The sequence below is a fragment of the Oncorhynchus gorbuscha genome, linkage group LG10 (assembly GCF_021184085.1).
Source record: "Oncorhynchus gorbuscha isolate QuinsamMale2020 ecotype Even-year linkage group LG10, OgorEven_v1.0, whole genome shotgun sequence".
Classification (NCBI taxonomy): Eukaryota; Metazoa; Chordata; class Actinopteri; order Salmoniformes; family Salmonidae; genus Oncorhynchus; species Oncorhynchus gorbuscha.
Genome location: NC_060182.1, coordinates 89099095 through 89120184, shown reverse-complemented (window position 1 = coordinate 89120184; position 21090 = coordinate 89099095). Strand labels below are relative to the sequence as shown.

General features: G+C 45.8%; 1 protein-coding gene across 1 annotated transcript in view; it reads right to left on the bottom strand.

Annotated features, from left to right (window-relative positions):
* Nucleotides 1-95: 95 nt before the first annotated feature.
* LOC124045347 (pancreatic secretory granule membrane major glycoprotein GP2-like) overlaps nucleotides 96-21090 on the bottom strand; it is a 27728-nt gene continuing 6733 nt past the window's right edge. Inside the window, exons 4-9 of the mRNA XM_046364649.1 lie at nucleotides 15224-15384; nucleotides 14755-14890; nucleotides 5458-5552; nucleotides 2233-2398; nucleotides 1835-1949; nucleotides 96-513 (exon numbers count right to left, since the gene is read on the bottom strand). Of these exons, the coding sequence (XP_046220605.1) occupies nucleotides 338-513; nucleotides 1835-1949; nucleotides 2233-2398; nucleotides 5458-5552; nucleotides 14755-14890; nucleotides 15224-15384 (849 nt within the window). The 3' untranslated portion in view covers nucleotides 96-337. The remainder of the gene's footprint in view (nucleotides 514-1834; nucleotides 1950-2232; nucleotides 2399-5457; nucleotides 5553-14754; nucleotides 14891-15223; nucleotides 15385-21090) is intronic.

Sequence of the window (21090 nt, the reverse complement as noted above, 5' to 3'; positions counted from 1 at the left end):
AAATAGATGGGGAATAACCTCACGATATTACATCTCACTAAAAATATGTTGTCTTGAAAAGGTCCGAAATATTACAATTAAACGCCATAAACAGCTCTTTGAAATACCTTTATTTTTCTCTACAAAACAACACAGAACACTCCTTGCAGAGACATGTTCTCATTTACATCTTCAAAATCCCTCTAATTTCTACAGTGAGATTTTATTTACACCCCAACCTACAGTCAATTCATACTTTCCTCTTTCCTTATGCAGAAATGTAATTTGTGTTTATGTGTGCATGTGTCTGCGTGCACCGGTTCATATCAGTTCTCATTGCTTGAACTGCTGGGTTAGATCAGCGGGCCACCTCTGAGTTGTGGTGTATGTTGGACAAGGTGAGCTGAGCCTCCTGTGTTGGGTAGGAGTGCCTGGTTCGCAGCCACAGCCTCCCAAACACTCCAGTGAACAGCAGCAGGAACACAAGTAGGCCTCCCAGGACAAAGGTCTCCACCGAGGGCACACCTCCAGAGTCTGCAGGGCAAGAGATCAGTCAGACACATGCAGGGACGTATTCAGTAGGGAACCGCTTAGCAAAACATTTTAAAACGGAAAACATAAATGAGCTGGGGTGTGTTGAGCAGGACACAACATTTTGGAACATTCAGATAGAAATATGTTATGAAGGACAAACAAGCCTCTCTGGCGTGTAGAATAAGAAATCACGTTGACTCTATTATGGCATTTCTATCTGCAACATACACTATCAAAAGTTTGGGGTCACTTAGAAATGTCCTTGTTTTTGAAAGAAAATCAAAACATTTTTGTCCATTAAAATAACGTAAAATTGATCAGAAATACAGTGTAGACATTGTTAATATTGCAAATGATTATTGTAGCTGTAAACAGCATATTTTTTTAATGGAAAATCTACATAGGCCCATTATCAGAAACCATCACTCCTGTTTTCCAATGGCACGCTGTTCCAACGGCATGTTTACCTTTTTAAAAGGCTAATTGATCATTAGAAAACACTTTTTCAATTATGTTAGCACAGCTGAAAACTGTTGTGCTGATTTAAAGAAGCAATAAAACTGGCCTTCATTAGACTAGTTGAGTATCTAGAGCATCAGCATTTGTGGGTTCGATTACAGGCTCAAAATGGCCAGAAACAAAGACCTTTCTTCTGAAACTCGTCAGTCTATTCTTGTTCTGACAAATTAAGGCTATTCCATGTGAGAAATTGCCAAGAAACTGAACATCCCGTACAATGCTTTGTAAGACTCCCTTCACAGAATAGCACAAACTGTCTCTAGCCATAATAGAAAGAGGAATGGGAGGCCCCGGTGCACAACTGAGCAAGGGGACAAGTACATTCGTTTCTAGTTTGAGAAACAGATGCCTCACAAGTCCTCAACTGGCAGTTTCATTAAATAGTACCCGCAAAACACCAGTCTCAACGTCAACAGTGAAGAGGCGACTCCGGGATGCTGGACTTCTAGGCAGAGTTCCTCTGTCCAGTGTCTGTGTTCTTTTGCCCATCTTAATCTTTTATTTTTATTGGCCAGTCTGAGATATGGCTTTTTCTTTGCAACTCTGCCTGGAAGGCCAGCATACCGGAGTCGCCTCTTCACTGTTGATGTTGAGACGGGTGTTTTGCGGGTACCCTTTAATGACACAGCCAGTTGAGACCCTGTGAGGCATCTGCTTCTCAAACTAGACACTCTAATGTACTTGTCCTCCTAAACTTTTGAACGGTAGTGTACCTCACTGATTCACTCTAATACAACATTTTTATCTCGACTGTACAGTATGTTGTTTATGGAAAATAAAGAGCCTTTATTGGGAGACTTACTCAGGCTGGGTTGGTCACTCTCAGGCAGACGTCGCCTGATTGGTCCATAAGATACTGTATGGGCCGTAGTGACATCTCTTCTCATCCGCCCATTGTTATCCTCACCAGAACAGTTCTGTTAAATGAAGGGTAGTAATCAACGATATAAATTAGGGAGACATATTAAGGTACAGCAAGCAAATATATATAGTTTAATTATAATATTATTACCCAGTCTAATTACCATATTTACTATTTGTTTTACATTTTCCAAAATGAAAGTTCATTGCAATAATAGACATAAAAGAAGTGTGTTTTGTTGTCTATTTTATGACAGCAGTAGGCCCTTGCTATAAAACTAGGGTTTAAATGAGCCAGTGAGCATCATCTTTATGAAGAAAGGGGGAGGGATCACTCACAGGCTGACAGACCCCAAGTGTGTTGTGACAGATCTGAACATTGCAGTGGAGAAACACATCCTTGTAAGAGCTGCCCACGAACTTGAACATTTGTATCCTGAACATAGCCTCTGGCCCCTGTCCATTCTTCAGCACTGTCAACGGTTCGTTTGACAAAATGGGGCAGCTGAGACAGACCGAGAGAGAGCCAGAGAAAGAGAGAGAGCCAGAGAGAGGGAGTCAGAGAGAGAGGGAGTCAGAGAGAGAGGGAGTCAGAGAGAGAGGGAGTCAGAGTAAGGGAGCCAGAAAAAGAGAGAGATACAGAGAAAGAGAGAGAGAGACAGAGAAAGAGAGAGAGCCAGAGAAAGAGAGAGACAGAGAAATAGAGAGAGACAGAAAGAGAGAGACAGAAAAAGAGAGAGCCAGAGAAAGAGAGATACAGAAAAAGAGAGAGACAGAAAAAGAGAGAGCCAGAGAAAGAGAGAGAGCCAGAGAAAGAGAGAGAGCCAGAGAAAGAGAGAGACAGAGAAAGAGAGAACCAGAGAAAGAGAGAGAGCCAGAAAAAGAGAGAGAGCCAGAGAAAGAGAGAGCCAGAGAAAGAGAGAGAGCCAGAAAAAGAGGGAGCCAGAAAAAGAGAGAGACAGAGAAAGAGAGAACCAGAGAAAGAGAGAGAGCCAGAAAAAGAGAGAGACAGAAAAAGAGAGAGCCAGAGAAAGAGAGAGAGCCAGAAAAAGAGGGAGCCAGAAAAAGAGAGAGACAGAGAAAGAGAGAACCAGAGAAAGAGAGAGAGACAGAAAAAGAGAGAGACAGAAAAAGAGAGAGCCAGAGAAAGAGAGAGAGCCAGAGAAAGAGAGAGACAGAAAAAGAGAGAGCCAGAGAAAGAGAGAGAGCCAGAGAAAGAGAGAGAGTCAGAGAAAGAGAGAGAGAGCCAGAGAAAGAGAGAGAGTCAGAGAAAGAGAGAGAGAGCCAGAGAAAGAGAGAGAGTCAGAGAAAGAGAGAGAGTCAGAGAAAGAGAGAGAGAGCCAGAGAAAGAGAGAGCCAGAGAAAGAGAGAGCCAGAGAAAGAGAGAGAGCCAGAAAAAGAGAGAGACAGAAAAAGAGAGAGCCAGAGAAAGAGAGAGAGCCAGAGAAAGAGAGAGAGTCAGAGAAAGAGAGAGAGCCAGAGAAAGAGAGAGCCAGAAAAAGAGAGAAACAGAAAAAGAGAGAGCCAGAGAAAGAGAGAGAGCCAGAGAAAGAGAGAGAGTCAGAGAAAGAGAGAGAGAGCCAGAGAAAGAGAGAGCCAGAGAAAGAGAGAGAGACAGAAAAAGAGAGAGAGCCAGAAAAAGAGAGAGACAGAAAAAGAGAGAGCCAGAGAAGGAGAGAGAGTCAGAGAAAGAGAGAGAGCCAGAGAAAGAGAGAGAGCCAGAGAAGGAGAGAGAGTCAGAGAAAGATAGAGCCAGAGAAAGAGAGAGAGTCAGAGAAAGAGAGAGAGCCAGAGAAGGAGAGAGAGTCAGAGAAAGAGAGAGTCAGAGAAAGAGAGAGAGCCAGAGAAAGAGAGAGAGCCAGAGAAAGAGAGAGTCAGAGAAAGAGAGAGAGCCAGAGAAAGAGAGAGAGCCAGAGAAAGAGAGAGAGCCAGAGAAAGAGAGAGAGCCAGAGAAAGAGAGAGAGCCAGCGAAAGAGAGAGAGCCAGAGAAAGAGAGCCAGAGAAAGAGAGAGAGTCAGAGAAAGAGAGCCAGAGAAAGAGAGCCAGAGAAAGAGAGAGAGCCAGAGAAAGAGAGAGAGCCAGAGAAAGAGAGAGTCAGAGAAAGAGAGAGAGCCAGAGAAAGAGAGCCAGAGAAAGAGAGCCAGAGAAAGAGAGAGAGCCAGAGAAAGAGAGAGAGCCAGAGAAAGAGAGAGTCAGAGAAAGAGAGAGTCAGAGAAAGAGAGAGAGCCAGAGAAAGAGAGAGAGCCAGAGAAAGAGAGCCAGAGAAAGAGAGCCAGAGAAAGAGAGAGAGCCAGAGAAAGAGAGAGAGCCAGAGAAAGAGAGCCAGAGAAAGAGAGAGAGTCAGAGAAAGAGAGCCAGAGAAAGAGAGAGTCAGAGAAAGAGAGAGTCAGAGAAAGAGAGAGAGCCAGAGAAAGAGAGAGAGCCAGAGAAAGAGAGAGAGCCAGAGAAAGAGAGAGAGACAGAGAAAGAGAGAGAGCCATAATAAGAGAGAGCCAGAGAAAGAGAGAGAGCCAGAGAAAGAGAGAGCCAGAGAAAGAGAGAGCCAGAGAAAGAGAGAGAGCCATAATAAGAGAGAGAGCCAGAGAAAGAGAGAGAGCCAGAGAAAGAGAGAGCCAGAGAAAGAGAGAGAGACAGAGAAAGAGAGAGAGCCAGTATCAGAGGCAGCATGTGCAACCGTTGAATAAGATATCATACATTTTAGAATGTGTTGGTTAATAAAACTCAGGATTTTAATGGATTTCCCTATAATTCCTAGTAAACTATTCCAACATCTGGTACAAAAAAAACTGGTGTATAATCTAGTCACTTGTTTTGATTGAACACATGCCAATGTAAGAGCAGAGCACTTTGCTATTGTGACATATCTGTCTTTCATAATGGGAATGCAAACACATTAACATTAGTATTCTTGGAATGACAAGACAGATCCTCCAAAGTGTTTTCTCCTCAGAAGTGGTGAACAAAAGTCCTTGTGCAAGTCTTTGCCTTGCTGTTGCTAACAGTACATGTCAATGACATGCACCGTTGCTGAGCTGAAATGCATATGGCTGATGCAGTGTTCACGTCATGTCAAAAACTTGGGGCCTCAGATTTAAAATGAACGTAAGTTATTTGCATAGAACTTCCTATTGGTTGAGTCTGATACTTCCCAAGTGGGAAACTCTGATATCATTTTTCTACCACAGGTAAGCAAGTCGGAAATGTTGGGGTTTCCGACATGACATGAACGCGGCATCAGACAGGGCCTGGTCCACGTGACAGGGGTCTGAAATCTATATGGCCTCAGACAGGGTCATGTGTCGGGGGTCTGAAGTTGTCACCCCCAGGTCTCTTGTCTAAGCAATTCAGCAGCTCTTATTTCATATTTCAACAACACCATTCCCAGAGGATTGTGTGCTGGTGTCAAGTGTGGTTGAAAATGTGACACTACAAAAATGTACATTTAGATAGGCCTCCATAACATATTTATGAATTCTATCAAACAGAATGAAATATAAAGCGAGATGTGGTGAGAGGGGCTTATAATACACAGTGATATAATGTTTAACTTCCCTTTGAACAGACCTGTCCTTGATGAAGGTGTACTGGATGTTGCTATACGGGTCGTTGGTTGGGGTAGCCCAGCATCTCTCCACACGCAGCAAAAGATGAGCCGGTATCTAAGTGAGAGCGAGACAAACCAGGACTGCAGTCAGTGACACACACACACACAAAGAGGTGACTCAGTCATTCAATATTTTGACCAGGACAACAGATAGAGAGTAAAACACCAAAAATGCATGCAGAGCAGAATTAGGACAAAACCCGCTAATTATCAAAATCCAGAAAATAACCGTTAAATTCTACAACCACCTAAAAAGAAGTATTCCCAAACCTTTCATAACAAAGCCATCACCTACAGAGAGATGAACCTGGAGAAGATTCCCATCAGCAAGCTGGTCCTAGGGCTCTGTTTACAAACACAAACAGACCCCACGGAGCCCTAGAACAGCGACATAATTAGACTCAACCAAATCCTGAGAAAACTTAAAGATAATTACTTGACACATTGGAAAGAACTAACCAAAAAACAAAGCAAACTGGAATGCTATTTGTCCCTAAACAGAGAATACACAGTGGAAAAATACCTGACTACCGTGACTGACCCAAAATTAAGGAAGGATTTTAATATGTACAGACTCAGTGAGCATATCCTTATTGAGAGAGGTCGATGTCTCTCAAGAGAAGACAGGCTATGTGTCCACTCCTAGCCAAATGTACGACCATATTAGACAGACATATTTCCCTCAGATTACACAGACCCACAAAGAATTTGAAAAATAAAATGTACAGTTGTGGCCAAAAGTATAGAGAATGACAGAAATATTAATTTCCACCAAGTTAGCTGCTTCAGTGTCTTTAGATATTTTTGTCAGATGTTACTATGGAATAGTAACATCTGACAAGTATAATTACAAGCATTTTACAAGTGTCAAAGGCTTTTATTGACAATTACATGAAGTTGATGCAAAGAGTCAATATTTGCAGTGTTGACCCTTCTTTTTCAAGGCCTCTGCAATCCGCACTGGCATGCAGTCAATTAACTTCTGGGCCACATCCTGACTGATGGCAGCCCATTCTTGCATACCGGTAATCAATGCTTGGAGTTTGTCAGAATTTGTGGGTTTTTGTTTGTCCACCCGCCACTTGAGGATTGACCACAAGTTCTCAATGGGATTAAGGTCTGGGGAGTTTCCTGGCCATGAGTGTCACGCCTTGGTCATAGTGTTTTGTGTTTCGTTATATATTTGGTCAGGCCAGGGTGTGACATGGGTTCATTTTGGGGTATTTCGTATTGGGGTTTTGTAGTTATTGGGATTGCGGCTGAGTAGGGGTGTTGCATAGGCTTGGCTGCCTGAGGCGGTTCTCAATCAGAGTCAGGTGATTCTCGTTGTCTCTGACTGGGAACCGTATTTAGGTAGCCGGGGTTCACTGTGTATTTCGTGGGTGATTGTTCCTGTCTCTGTGTAGTGTTCACCAGATAGGCTGTAATTAGTTTTCACGTTCCGTTTGTTGTTTTGTTTTGTATAAGTTATTTTTCATGTATCGCGATTCATTCATTAAAGAACATGAGTAACAACCATGCTGCATTTCGGTCCGACTCTCTTTCAACAAACGAAGAACGCCGTTACAGAATCACCCACCACACACGGACCGAGTGGCGTGGTAACAGGCAGCTGGAGCAGTGAAGGGAGGACGTTATGGACAGCAGAGGTATGGAGTATACTACGTGGGAAGAAATAGACAGGTGGGCGGTCGACCCAGAGAGAGTGCCGGAGCCCGCCTGGGATTCGCTGGAGCAGTGCGAAGAGGGCTATAGGAGAATGGAGTCGAAAGACATGGCAGCGCAGAAAGAAACCCGAAAGTCACCCCCAAAAATGTATTGGGGGAGGGCTCAGGGAGAGAGTGGCAGAGTCAGGAGTCAGACCTGAGCCAACTCTCCCTGTTAATCGTGAGGAGCAGCGATCTAAGGACTTCTGGACTTGGGAGGAGATATTAGACGGAAAAGGACCCTGGGCTCAGCCTGGAGAATATCGCCGTCCCAAGGAAGAACTGGAGGCGGGAAAGAGGAGAGGAGCTGGTATGAGGAGGCAGCACGGCGACGCGGATGGAAGCCTGAGAGTCAGCCCAAAATAATTATTCGGGGGGGGCTTACAGGGTGTATGGCTATGCCAGGTAGGAGACCTGCGCAAACTCCCTGTGCTTACCGGGGGGCTAGAGAGACCGGACAGGCACTGTGTTATGCTATTTACATTTACATTTAAGTCATTTAGCAGATACTCTCCTGCGCTCCCGGAGTCTCCCGCCTGTTCAGCGCTTCTAGAGCCTTCCTCCTCTACAGCGCTGCCGAGCCTCCTGCCTGTTCGGAGCAGCCTGAGCTGCCAGTCTGCATGGAGCAGCCAGAGCTGTCAGTCTGCAAGGAGCTGTCAGTCTGCAAGGAGCTGTCAGTCTGCAAGGAGCTGCCAGTCTGCAAGGAGCTGTCAGTCTGCAAGGAGCTGTCAGTCTGCAAGGAGCTGTCAGTCTGCATGGAGCAGCCAGAGCTGTCAGTCTGCAAGGAGCTGCCAGTCTGCAAGGAGCTGCCAGTCTGCAAAGAGCTGCTAGTCTGCAAGGAGCTGCCAGTCTGCAAGGTGCTGCCAGCCTGCATGGAGCAGTCAGAGCAGTCAGCCTGCATGGAGCAGTCAGAGCTGTCAGTCTGTATGAAGCAGCCAGAGCAGTCAGTCTGCATGAAGCAGCCAGAGCTGCCAGTCTGCATGAAGCAGCCAGAGCTGTCAGTCTGTATGAAGCAGCCAGTGCTGTCAGTCTGCATGAAGCAGCCAGAGCTGTCAGTCTGCAAGGAGCTGTCAGTCTGCAAGGAGCTGCCAGTCTGCAAGGAGCTGCCAGTCTGCAAGGAGCTGCCGGTCTGCAAGGAGCTGTCAGTCTGCAAGGAGCTGCCAGTCTGCATGGAGCAGCCAGAGCTGTCAGTCTGCATAGAGCAGCTAGATCCGCCAGTCAGCCATGATCTTCTAGATCTGCCAGTCAACCAGAATCTTCCAGATCTGCTAGTCAACCAGAATCTTCCAGATCCGCCAGCCAGCCAGGATCTACCGGAGCCTACTACCTGCCTGAGCTTCATCTCAGTACTGGGCTTCCTCTCAGTACTGGGCTTGCTCTCAGTGCTGGGCTTTCTCTGTACTGGGCTTCCCCTCAGTTCCGGGCTGCCCCTCAGTCCCGAGCTGCCCCTCAGTCCCGAGCTTCCCCTCAGTCCCGAGCTGCCCCTCAGTCCTGAGCTGCCCCTCAGTCCCGAGCTTCCCCTCAGTCCCGAGCTGCCTCAGTCCCGAGCTGCCCCTCAGTCCCGAGCTGCCCCTCAGTCACGAGCTGCTCCTCAGTTCAGTGGGGTTCTGGGAGAGGACTATTAGGCCATGGTCGGCGGCGAGGGTGGATTATCCCAGGACGCGAAGGGGAGGAACTATGACATTTATGGAGTGGTGTCCACGTCCCGAGCCGGAACCGCCACCATGGACAGACGCCCACCCGGACCCTCCCTATGGTTTTGAGGTGCGTCCGGGAGTCCGCACCTTAGTGGGGGGAGGTTCTGTCACGCCTTGGTCATAGTGTTTTGTGTTTCATTATATATTTGGTCAGGCCAGGGTGTGACATGGGTTTATTTTGGGGTATTTCGTATTGGGGTTTTGTAGTTATTGGGATTGCGGCTGAGTAGGGGTGTTGCATAGGCTTGGCTGCCTGAGGCGGTTCTCAATCAGAGTCAGGTGATTCTCGTTGTCTCTGACTGGGAACCGTATTTAGGTAGCCGGGGTTCACTGTGTATTTCGTGGGTGATTGTTCCTGTCTCTGTGTAGTGTTCACCAGATAGGCTGTAATTAGTTTTCACGTTCCGTTTGTTGTTTTGTTTTGTATAAGTTATTTCATGTATCGCGATTCATTCATTAAAGAACATGAGTAACAACCACGCTGCATTTCGGTCCGACTCTCTTTCAACAAACGAAGAACGCCGTTACAATGGGCCCAAAATATCAATGTTTGTTCCCCGAGCTACTAAGTATCACTTTTGCCTTATGGCAAGGTGCTCCATCATGCTGGAAAAGGCGTTGTTCGTCACCAAACTGTTCCTGGATGGTTGGGAGATGTTGCTACCATTCTTTATTCATGGCTGCGTTCTTAGGCAAAATTGTGAGTGAGCCCACTCCCTTGGCTGTGAAGCAACCCCACACATGAATGGTCTCAGGATGCTTTACTGTTAGCATGACACAGGACTGATGGTAGCGCTCACCTTGTCTTCTCTAAACAAGCTTTTCTCTGGATTCCCCAAACAATCGGAAAGGGGATTCATCAGAGAAAATGACTTTACCCCAGTCCTCAGCAGTCCAATCCCTGTACCCGTTGCAGAATATCAGTCTGTCCCTGATGTTTTTCCTGGAGAGAAGTGGCTTCTTTGCTGCCCTTCTTGACACCAGGCCATCCTCCAAAAGTCTTTGCCTCACTATGCGTGCAGATGCACTCAGACCTGCCTGCTGCCATTCCTGAGCAAGCTCTGTACTGGTGGTGCCCCGATCCCGCAGTTGAATCAACTTTAGGAGACGGTCCTGGCGCTTGCTGGACTTTCTTGGGCGCCCTGAAGCCTTCTTCACAACAATTGAACAGCTCTCCTTGAAGTTCTTGATGATCCGATAAATGGTTAATTTAGGTGCACTCTTACTGGCAGCAATGTCCTTGCCTGTGAAGCCCGTTTTGTGCAAATTAATGATGATGGCACGTGTTTCCTTGCAGGTAACCATGGTTGACAGAGGAAGAACAATGATTCCAAGCACCACCCTCATTTTGAAGCTTCCAGTCTGTTATTCGAACTCTGTCAGCATGACAGAGTGATCTCCAGCCTTGTCCTCGTCAACACTCACACCTATGTTAACGAGAGAATCACTGACATAATGTCAGCTGGTTCTTTTGTGGCAGGGCTGAAATGCAGTGGAAATGTTTTTTGGGGGATTCAGTTAGTTTGCATGGCAAATAGGGACTTTGCAATTTATTGCAATTCATCTGATCACTCTTCATAACATTCTGGAGTATATGCAAATTGCCATCATACAAACTGAGGCAGCGGACTTTGGGAAAATTAATATTTGTGTCATTCTCAACTTTTGGTCACGACTGTATATTAGGTGAAATACCATAGCATGCCATCACAGTAGCAAGATGTGTGAGCTGTTGCTACATGAAAAGGGCAACCAGTGAAGTACAAACACCATTGTAAATACAAACTACACTGAGTATTCAAAAGGATCCAACCTTTTTTTTTTTTTTTCGCTCAGGACCTGAAGCAAGGATATGCACATTCTTGATACCATTTGAAAGGAAACACTTTGAAGTTTGCGGCAATGTGAAATTAATGTAGGAGAATATAACACATTAGATCTGGTAAAAGATAATACAAATAAAAAACATCCATATTTTTGTTGTACCATCATCTTTGAAATGCTAGAGAAAGGCCACATTGTATTATTCCAGCCCAGGCACTAGATGTCAGCAGTGTATGTGCAAAGTTTTAGACTGATCCAATGAACCATTGCATATCTGTTCAAATGTTGTGTCAAGACTACCCAAATGTGCCTACTACAGTAATTGGTTTATTAAGAACACCTACTCTTTCCATGTCATAGACTGACCAGGCGAATCCAGGTGAAGGCTATGATCCCTCATTGTTAAATCCAGTGTAGATGGGTGGATACCAGTTAAATGTCATCTATGTAATCCCCAAAAGTAATTCTTTATCATGAGAGGGCCATAAACAATAACTAGTAACTTGGCATACTCAAAGAAAGGTTCAAATCTCACCTTTCTGGTAAAAAATAGTTATACATTGCTGAGGTGTTGTCACTTTTAAGGACACAAGCTCAAGTACACAGTACAAATATGCTACAAATATGAAAACGTGATGGATTTCTTATTCAACAAAACTGCATGAATAAGTTGGAAATGACTGATATGCTTTCTAAATACAGCACAATCAAACGATAAAATAACAAAAGTGTACGATTTCACTTTCCTTATTATTGTAAAATACATATTTGTATGCTTAGTGTTAGAGAAAATGTACATATTTTCTTAAGGTCTCTCTTGATCAAAATGTCTGCCCCCGTTTATACTTCAACTATTTGCACATTGTTAAAACACTGTACATGGCCATAGCATTTGAAATGTCTCTATTCTTTTGAACATTTTGTGAGTGTAAGGTTTACTGTTAATTTCTGATAATTTCATCAGTGTATTATCTATTTCACTTCCTTTGGCAATATAAACATGTTTGCCATGCCAATAAAGCCCTTTGCATTGAATTGAATTGAGTGAGGATAGAGATACTGTGGGGAGAAATAGAGAGCGAGAGAACTAGTCCAAGTTGTAGTTAGTATGCAGAGCAGTGATAGAGGCAGGGGGTCAGAGCAGTGATAGAGGCAGGGGGTCAGAGCAGTGATAGAGACAGGGGGTCAGAACAGTGATAGCAGACTGTGATAACAGCAGAGGCAGGGGGTCAGAGAAGTGATAGCAGACTGTGAAAACAGCAGAAGCAGGGGGTCAGAACAGGGATAACAACAGAGAGCCAGGGGGTCAGAACAGTGATAACAACAGAGAGGCAGGGGCTCAGAACAGTGATAACAGCCTGTAATAACAACAGAGAGGCAGGGGGTCAGAACTGTGATACCAGCCTGTGATAACAACAGAGAGGCAGGGGGTCAGAACAGTGATAACAGCCTGTGATAACAACAGAGAGGCAGGGGGTCAGAACAGTGATAACAGCCTGTGATAACAACAGAGAGGCAGGGGGTCAGAACAGTGATAACAGCCTGTGATAACAACAGAGAGGCAGGGGGTCAGAACAGTGATAACAGCCTGTGATAACAACAGAGAGGCAGGGGGTCAGAACAGTGATAACAGCCTGTGATAACAACAGAGAGGCAGGGGGTCAGAACAGTGATAACAGCCTGTGATAACAACAGAGAGGCAGGGGGTCAGAACAGTGATAACAGCCTGTGATAACATCAGAGAGGCAGGGGGTCAGAACAGTGATAACAGCCTGTGATAACAACAGAGAGGCAGGGGTTCAGAACAGTGATAACAGCCTGTGATAACAACAGAGAGGCAGGGGGTCAGAACAGTGATAACAGCCTGTAATAACAACAGAGAGGCAGGGGGTCAGAACTGTGATAGAGGCAGGAGGTCAGAGCAGTGATAGAGGCAGGTGGTCAGAGCAGTGATAGAGGCAGGGGGTCAGATAAGTGATAGAGGCAGGGGGTCAGAACAGTGATAGAGGCAGGGGGTCAGAGCTGTGATAGAGGCAGGAGGTCAGAGCAGTGATAGAGGCAGGTTGTCAGAGCAGTGATAGAGGCAGGGGGTCAGATAGGTGATAGAGGCAGGGGGTCAGAGAAGTGATAACAGCCTGTGATAACAACAGAGAGGCAGGGGGTCAGAACAGTGATAACAACAGAGAGGCAGGGGGTCAGAACAGTGATAACAGCCTGTGATAACAACAGAGAGGCAGAGGGTCAGAACAGTGATAACAGCCTGTGATAACAACAGAGAGGCAGGGGGTCAGAACAGTGATAACAGCCTGTAATAACAACAGAGAGGCAGGGGGTCAGAACAGTGATAACAGCCTGTGATAACAACAGAGAGGCAGGGGGTCAGAACAGTGATAACAGCCTGTAATAACAACAGAGAGGCAGGGGGTCAGAACAGTGATAGAGGCAGGGGTCAGAGCTGTGATAGAGGCAGGAGGTCAGAGCAGTGATAGAGGCAGGTGGTCAGAGCAGTGATAGAGGCAGGGGGTCAGATAAGTGATAGAGGCAGGGGGTCAGAGCAGTGATAACAGCCTGTAATAACAACAGAGAGGCAGGGGGTCAGAACAGTGATAACAACAGAGAGGCAGGGGGTCAGAACAGTGATAACAACAGAGAGGCAGGGGGTCAGAACAGTGATAACAGCCTGTAATAACAACAGAGAGGCAGGGGGTCAGAACAGTGATAGAGGCAGGGGGTCGGAGCTGTGATAGAGGCAGGAGGTCAGAGCAGTGATAGAGGCAGGAGGTCAGAGCAGTGATAGAGGCAGGGGGTCAGAGAAGTGATAGAGGCAGGAGGTCAGAGCAGTGATAGAGGCAGGGGGTCAGAGCAGTGATAGAGGCAGGAGGTCAGAGCAGTGATAGAGGCAGGTGGTCAGAGCAGTGATAGAGGCAGGGGGTCAGATAAGTGATAGAGGCAGGGGGTCAGAGCAGTGATAGAGGCAGGAGGTCAGAGCAGTGATAGAGGCAGGTGGTCAGAGCAGTGATAGAGGCAGGGGGTCAGATAAGTGATAGAGGCAGGGGGTCAGAGCAGTGATAACAGCCTGTAATAACAACAGAGAGGCAGGGGTCAGAACAGTGATAACAACAGAGAGGCAGGGGGTCAGAGAGGTGATAGCATACTGTGATAACAGCAGAGAGGCAGGGGGTCAGACCAGTGATAACAACAGAGAGGCAGGGGGTCAGAGAAGTGATAACAACAGAGAGTAGAGAGGATCAAGAGGAGCAGCACTCACATTACTGTTTAGCCTGTCACAGACTGAGTAGTTGATTAGCTGCCCACAAGGTCTAGTGTCAATATAATATTCATTTTACATTTGAGTAATTTAGTAGACGCTCTTATCCAGAGTGACTTACAGGAGCAATTAGGGTTAAGTTCCTTGCTCAAAGGCACAACAACAGATTTTTACCTAGGCTGCTCAGGGATTCGAACCAGCGACCATTCGGTTACTAGCCCAAAGTCTCGTAACCACTAAGCTACCTGCCGGTGACGCCCTACTTGACAAGTACTGCATGTGTATGGTCAGGGCCAAAGACTGGGGTTATATCCCAAATGGTACCCTATTCCCTATGTAGTGCCCGATGTGCCCTGGTCAAAAGTCATGCACTATATAGGGAATGGGATGCCATTTGGAACGCATGCTCTGTCTATGGCCAGGGCCAAAGACTGGTCATTCAGCTCAACATTCACTAAAAGGTGCTTATCTTTATCCAGCAAGAAGCACAAACGGCTCAGACACAGTAAGCTTCTACAGATTATAGGGTCTGTTATGAATCATTCAAATTAGGTACCACATTTGTTGGTACTTCCAGTAACCAGCAGATATTTAGTTAGGCTAGTTATCTTTACATGATCAGCTCTGATTTCATATTTCAACAACACCATGCCTAAGAAGACCGTCTGATGGTGCAGAGTGTGGTTGCAATTATGCAACAGATAACAGATACAGTGCATGACACTGAATCAAACAGAAAGATAATCACATGGTGATCTTTACCATCAACACTTTAACGTAGATGTTGTCGTCCAGGGTCAGGGAGGGCACAGTGGTCCACTTGTCCTCAAAGTCTTCGTCTTTATAAAGCAGCATGGACACAGAGAAGTTCCCATCTTCTGTGTTCAGAGTGATGGTCCTGGAGAGAATAGTATAGATGTATAGGTGCAGTGCTCGAGTTACAGTTAGAGGGAGAATCCTAATTCCCACTAAAGTCACATTTTTGACACAAATGACTTAAGTGAAAAATTTGACTTAAGTGGACGTTAGAATCGTCCAACAGAGATCTTAAAGGTGGTTGGATCACCATATATATATGGTCATCATATAGAACATAAACGTCCTCTTTTAGATAAGATGCTTTGGTCAATTGAGACTGTGTGAACAATCGTAAATTATGTGTTAGTGAACTCGTAATGTAAATCTATTACCAAATGTGATTTTTTTTCTCAACCTTAGCTAGATATCTTACTTGACATCAACTCTGATTACGTTTTCCCCATTGGGCTGCTGGACCATGTAGTTTATCGGGTAACGGCAGACGAACGTGATGTTGATGTAGTTCCTTGTGACGACATCCAAATGGTTGTTGCGTATGGTGTTTATGAACATAATATGTGTATCATCTGATGCCTAGAAGGACGTCAGAAAAACAACCGTGTCAAGGAAACATGAAGATTATGAGGGCAGACCTATAAGTCTATCAGTCAGACAAACGTGATGTACTGGCTGGCTTGGTACATTATTCCACAGCTAAATGAGTCACTTAAGAAGTAACTGGAGATTGATGACCATGACGCACGCAACACAAAAAAAATACCATTTGAATACAACAGGTGTAGACCTTACCATCAATGCTTGCTTACAAGGCCTTCCCAAAGACGCACAGTTGAACTTTTTACTGCAGTGGGCTAAATCAGGGTCACACAGAGTGTTTCTTGGTAGTTTTTAACAAATCTACTTTGAAACAAGAGTATACACCTCACACACATGGTTATGGGCTTTAAAAAAGAAGGCACCTGTACCATGTCAGATATAGAGTTGAAATATATTCCATTTTTAGTTTGCATCCCAATATTACACTTTATATACATCACAGAAGAATGAAATATAGCAAAACGGGTTGACATAGAAACACCAGATATTCTGAGGTTTGTTTTTCAAATAATGTTTACTATTTATGAAATTATGAAAAATATACATTCCACCCATGAGTCCATAAGGTAATTTGACTACAGGAAAGGGCTACAAATAGTAATAAAATACAACACACAAGAATGGAGCTATATACAGGGAGCACCAGTACCAGATCAATGTGGAGCTATATACAGGGAGTACCAGTACCAGATCAATGTGGAGCTATATACAGGGAGCACCAGTACCAGATCAATGTGGAGCTATATACAGGAAGTACCAGTACCAGATCAATGTGGAGCTATATACAGGGAGTACCAGATCAATGTGGAGCTATATACAGGGAGCACCAGTACCAGATCAATGTGGAGCTATATACAGGGAGTACCAGTACCAGATCAATGTGGAGCTATATACAGGGAGCACCAGTACCAGATCAATGTGGAGCTATATACAGGGAGCACCAGTACCAGATCAATGTGGAGCTATATACAGGGAGCACCAGTACCAGATCAATGTGGAGCTATATACAGGGAGTACCAGTACCAGATCAATGTGGAGCTATATACAGGGAGTACCAGTACCAGATCAATGTGGAGCTATATACTGAGAGCACCAGGTCAATGTGGAGCTATATGCAGGGAGTACCAGATCAATGTGGAGCTATATACAGGGAGTACCAGTACCAGATCAATGTGGAGCTATATACAGGGAGTACCAGTACCAGATCAATGTGGAGCTATATACAGGGAGTACCAGATCAATGTGGAGTTATTTACAGGGAGTACCAGTACCAGATCAATGTGGAGCTATATACAGGGAGTACCAGTACCAGATCAATGTGGAGCTATATACAGGGAGTACCAGTACCAGATCAATGTGGAGCTATATACAGGGAGTACCAGATCAATGTGGAGCTATATACAGGGAGTACCAGTACCAGATCAATGTGGAGCTATATGCAAGGAGTACCAGTACCAGATCAATGTGGAGCTATATACAGGGAGTACCAGTACCAGATCAATGTGGAGCTATATACAGGGAGTACCAGATCAATGTGGAGCTATATACAGGGAGTACCAGTACCAGATCAATGTGGAGCTATATGCAGGGAGTACCAGTACCAGATCAATGTGGAGCTATATACAGGGAGTACCAGTACCAGATCAATGTGGAGCTATATACAGGGAGTACCAGATCAATGTGGAGCTATATACAGGGAGTACCAGTACCAGATCAATGTGGAGCTATATGCAGGGAGTACCAGTACCAGATCAATGTGGAGCTATATACAGGGAGTACCAGTACCAGATCAATGTGGAGCTATATACAGGGAGTACCAGATCAATGTGGAGCTATATACAGGGAGTACCAGTACCAGATCAATGTGGAGCTATATACAGGGAGTACCAGTACCAGATCAATGTAGAGCTATATACAGAGAGTACCAGATCAATGTGGAGCTATATACAGGGAGTACCAGTACCAGATCAATGTGGAGCTATATACAGGGAGTACCAGATCAATGTGGAGCTATATACAGGGAGTACCAGTACCAGATCAATGTGGAGCTATATACAGGGAGTACCAGTACCAGATCAATGTGGAGCTATATACAGGGAGTACCAGATCAATGTGGAGCTATATACAGGGAGTACCAGTACCAGATCAATGTGGAGCTATATACAGGGAGTACCAGTACCAGATCAATGTAGAGCTATATACAGAGAGTACCAGATCAATGTGGAGCTATATACAGAGAGTACCAGATCAATGTGGAGCTATATACAGAGAGTACCAGTACCACATCAATGTAGAGCTATATACAGAGAGTACCAGATCAATGTGGAGCTATATACATTGAGTACCAGATCAATGTGGGGGGGGGTGCAACTCTTCAGTAAGAATGTGTTCCTAATGCTTGGCACACTCAGTGTATAGTCTAGTGAGTGTGCGTACGGTCAGTGCAAGATAGAGTCAGTGCAGATTGTTTGGGTACCATTAATTGACTATCTAACAGTCTGGTTATTTAGCAGTCTTATGGCTTGGGGGTAGAAGCTGTCATGGAGCCTGTTGATCCAAGAGCCGATGCTCCGGTACCATTTTCCAGACGGTAGCAGAGTTTTTAGGGCCTTCCTCTGACACCGCCTGATATATAGGTCCTGGATGGCAGGAAGCTCGGCCCATGTGATGTACTGGGCTGTCCGCACCATCCTCTGTAGTGCTTTGCAGTCAAGTGTGGTGCATTTGCCATACCAAGCTGTGATGCAGCCAGTCAAGCTGCTTTTGAGGATATGAGGCCCATGCCCATTATTTTCTGCCTCCTGAGGGGGAAGTGGCGCTGCCGTGCCCTCTTCACGACTGTGTGGGTGTGTGTGGACCATGTTAAGATCTTAGTGATGTTGACGCCAAGGAACTTGAAGCTCTCAACCCGCTCCACTACAACCCCGTCGATGTGGATAAGGTCGTGCTCTCCCCTCTTTCACCTGTAGTCCATGATCAACTCCTTGGTCTTACTGACATTGAGGGAGAGGTTGTTGTCCTAGAAATACACAATGTCTCTGACCTCCCTGTAGGCTTTCTTATTGCCGTCAGTGATCAGGCCTACCAACATCGTGTCATCAGTGTTGGAGTCGTGCGCGGCCACTCAGTTGTTGGTGAACAGGGAGTACAGGAGGGGACTAAGCACACACCCCTGAGGGTCAGCGTGGCGGAGGTGTTGTTGCCTACCCTCACCACCTGGGGTCTGTCCGTCAGGAAGTTCAGGATCCAGTTGCAGAAGGAGGGTGTCAGTCCCAGGGTCCCAAGCAGGGTGATGAGTTTGGAGGGGACTATGGTGTTGAACACTGAGCTGTAGCCAATGAACATCATTCTCATCACAAACCCTGCTACATTCACCAAATGCCTGTATGCACGTATGCTGTAAGTCACTTTGGATAAAAGCATCTGCTAAATGGTATATATTATTACATTATTAAAAGCCATTCTTCTTTAGCAAACTCATTCCTTAGTCTTGTGTGACAAGACTCTTAACATAAATGTCAAATTGGTAGCTGGCCAATCCACACAAGATTTGGTTCTGGGTTCCAAGATGACACCTTCCCCAAACAGAGATTTGGTTCTGGGTTCCAAGATGACACTTTCCCCAAACAGAGATTTGGTTCTGGGTTCCAAGATGACACTTTCCCCAAACAGAAATTTGGTTCTGGGTTCCAAGATGACACTTTCCCCAAACAGAGATTTGGTTCTGGGTTCCAGTAGGCAGCAACCCTGTGGTTTTCTGTGACTGAAGAATGTGTGATTATTACAGTGGAAATGTTTAGTAGCCGGCTACTGAAACTATAAAGAGGGGTTGGATGATAAGGTGTGACAGGGTTGTGTTCAGATCCGTGTTGAGGGTTGTGCTCGGATCCGTGTTGTGGGCAAAAGGAGTACTGGTCCCATTGTTATGCAGGTGAATGAGGACCCAAAAGCGACTTGGCGAAAACAGAGTCTTTATTCCAGTAAAGGAAATAGGCAATACTCCTGGACAATCAGAGCAGAAAACAAAACATAAAAAACTTAATTCCACTCGTAGTGACGAGGACAGACTGGAGACTCGACCATTAACTGTAGGTTGCCTCGGGAAGGCACCGACCGTAGCAGACTCAGACACCTGCTCACACGCAGCATCTGAGGGAAACAAGACACGACAGGGCGAGACAAAGACACAGCACGGCGAACATAATACAAGGATCCGACAGGACAGAAACGGAAAACAAGGGGAGAAATAGGGACTCTAATCAGAGGGCAAGATAGGGAACAGGTGTGAAAAGACTAGATGATTGAGTAGGAGAATAGGAACAGCTTGGAGCAGGAACGGAACGATAGAGAGAGGAGAGAGAGGGAGGGAGAGAGAAAAAAGGGAACGAACCTAATAAGACCAGCAGGGGGAAACGAACAGAAGGGAAAGCAAAATGACAAGACAATATAAGACAAAACATGACACCCATGGCCATTGAGAAGGATGAATTGACCCTTGGCCTTACTGTCCAGACTTAACAACACCAGGGTATTAATATAGCCCCCACTGGGCCTACCACTCACTATGTTTGGCCCACAGGCGGTCGGTCTCAAATGTCTCACTATTCCCTATAGAGTGCACTACTCTTAACCATGGGCCCACAGGGCTCTGGTCAAAAGTAGTGGACTACTGCATATTGCGGTCAGGTGACATTTGGGACTCAGAGAGAAACTAATGTCTCAATTACTCTGTAGGAAAACTTCTCACTGACCTTGGGTTCTTATAAATGGTTCATCAACAAACTCATATTGTATGCAATTTGACAGACAGAGAGACCACAATGATAATGGGCGATAATTTATTTCTAGTTAGATCATTTCACTTTTCAAGTACATTCCCACTTACTAACCTCTCTGGTCCTGTCTGTACCTCTCTGGTCCTCTGTGTACCTCTCTGGTCCTGTCTGTACCTCTCTGGTCCTCTGTGTACCTCTCTGGTCCTGTCTGTACCTGTCTGGTCCTCTGTGTACCTCTCTGGTCCTGTCTGTACCTCTCTGGTCCTCTGTGTACCTCTCTGGTCCTGTCTGTACCTCTCTGGTCCTCTGTGTACCTCTCTGGTCCTGTCTGTACCTCTCTGGTCCTCTGTGTACCTCTCTGGTCCTGTCTGTACCTCTCTGGTCCTCTGTGTACCTCTCTGGTCCTGTCTGTACCTCTCTGGTCCTCTGTGTACCTCTCTGGTCCTGTCTGTACCTCTCTGGTCCTCTGTGTACCTCTCTGGTCCTGTCTGTACCTCTCTGGTCCTCTGTGTACCTCTCTGGTCCTGTCTGTACCTCTCCGGTCCTGTCTGTACCTCTCTGGTCCTGTCTGTACCTCTCCGGTCCTGTCTGTACCTCTCTGGTCCTGTCTGTACCTCTCCGGTCCTGTCTGTACCTCTCCCATCCTATCTGTACCTCTCCGGTCCTGTCTGTACCTCTCTGATCCTGTCTGTACCTCTCCGGTCCTGTCTGTACCTCTCCCATCCTGTCTGTACCTCTCCCCTCCTGTCTGTACCTCTCCCATCCTGTCTGTACCTCTCCCCTTCTGTCTGTACCTCTCCCCTCCTGTCTGTACCTCTCCCCTCCTGTCTGTACCTCTCCCGTCCTGTCTGTACCTCTCCCATCCTGTCTGTACCTCTCCCCTCCTGTCTGTACCTCTCCCATCCTG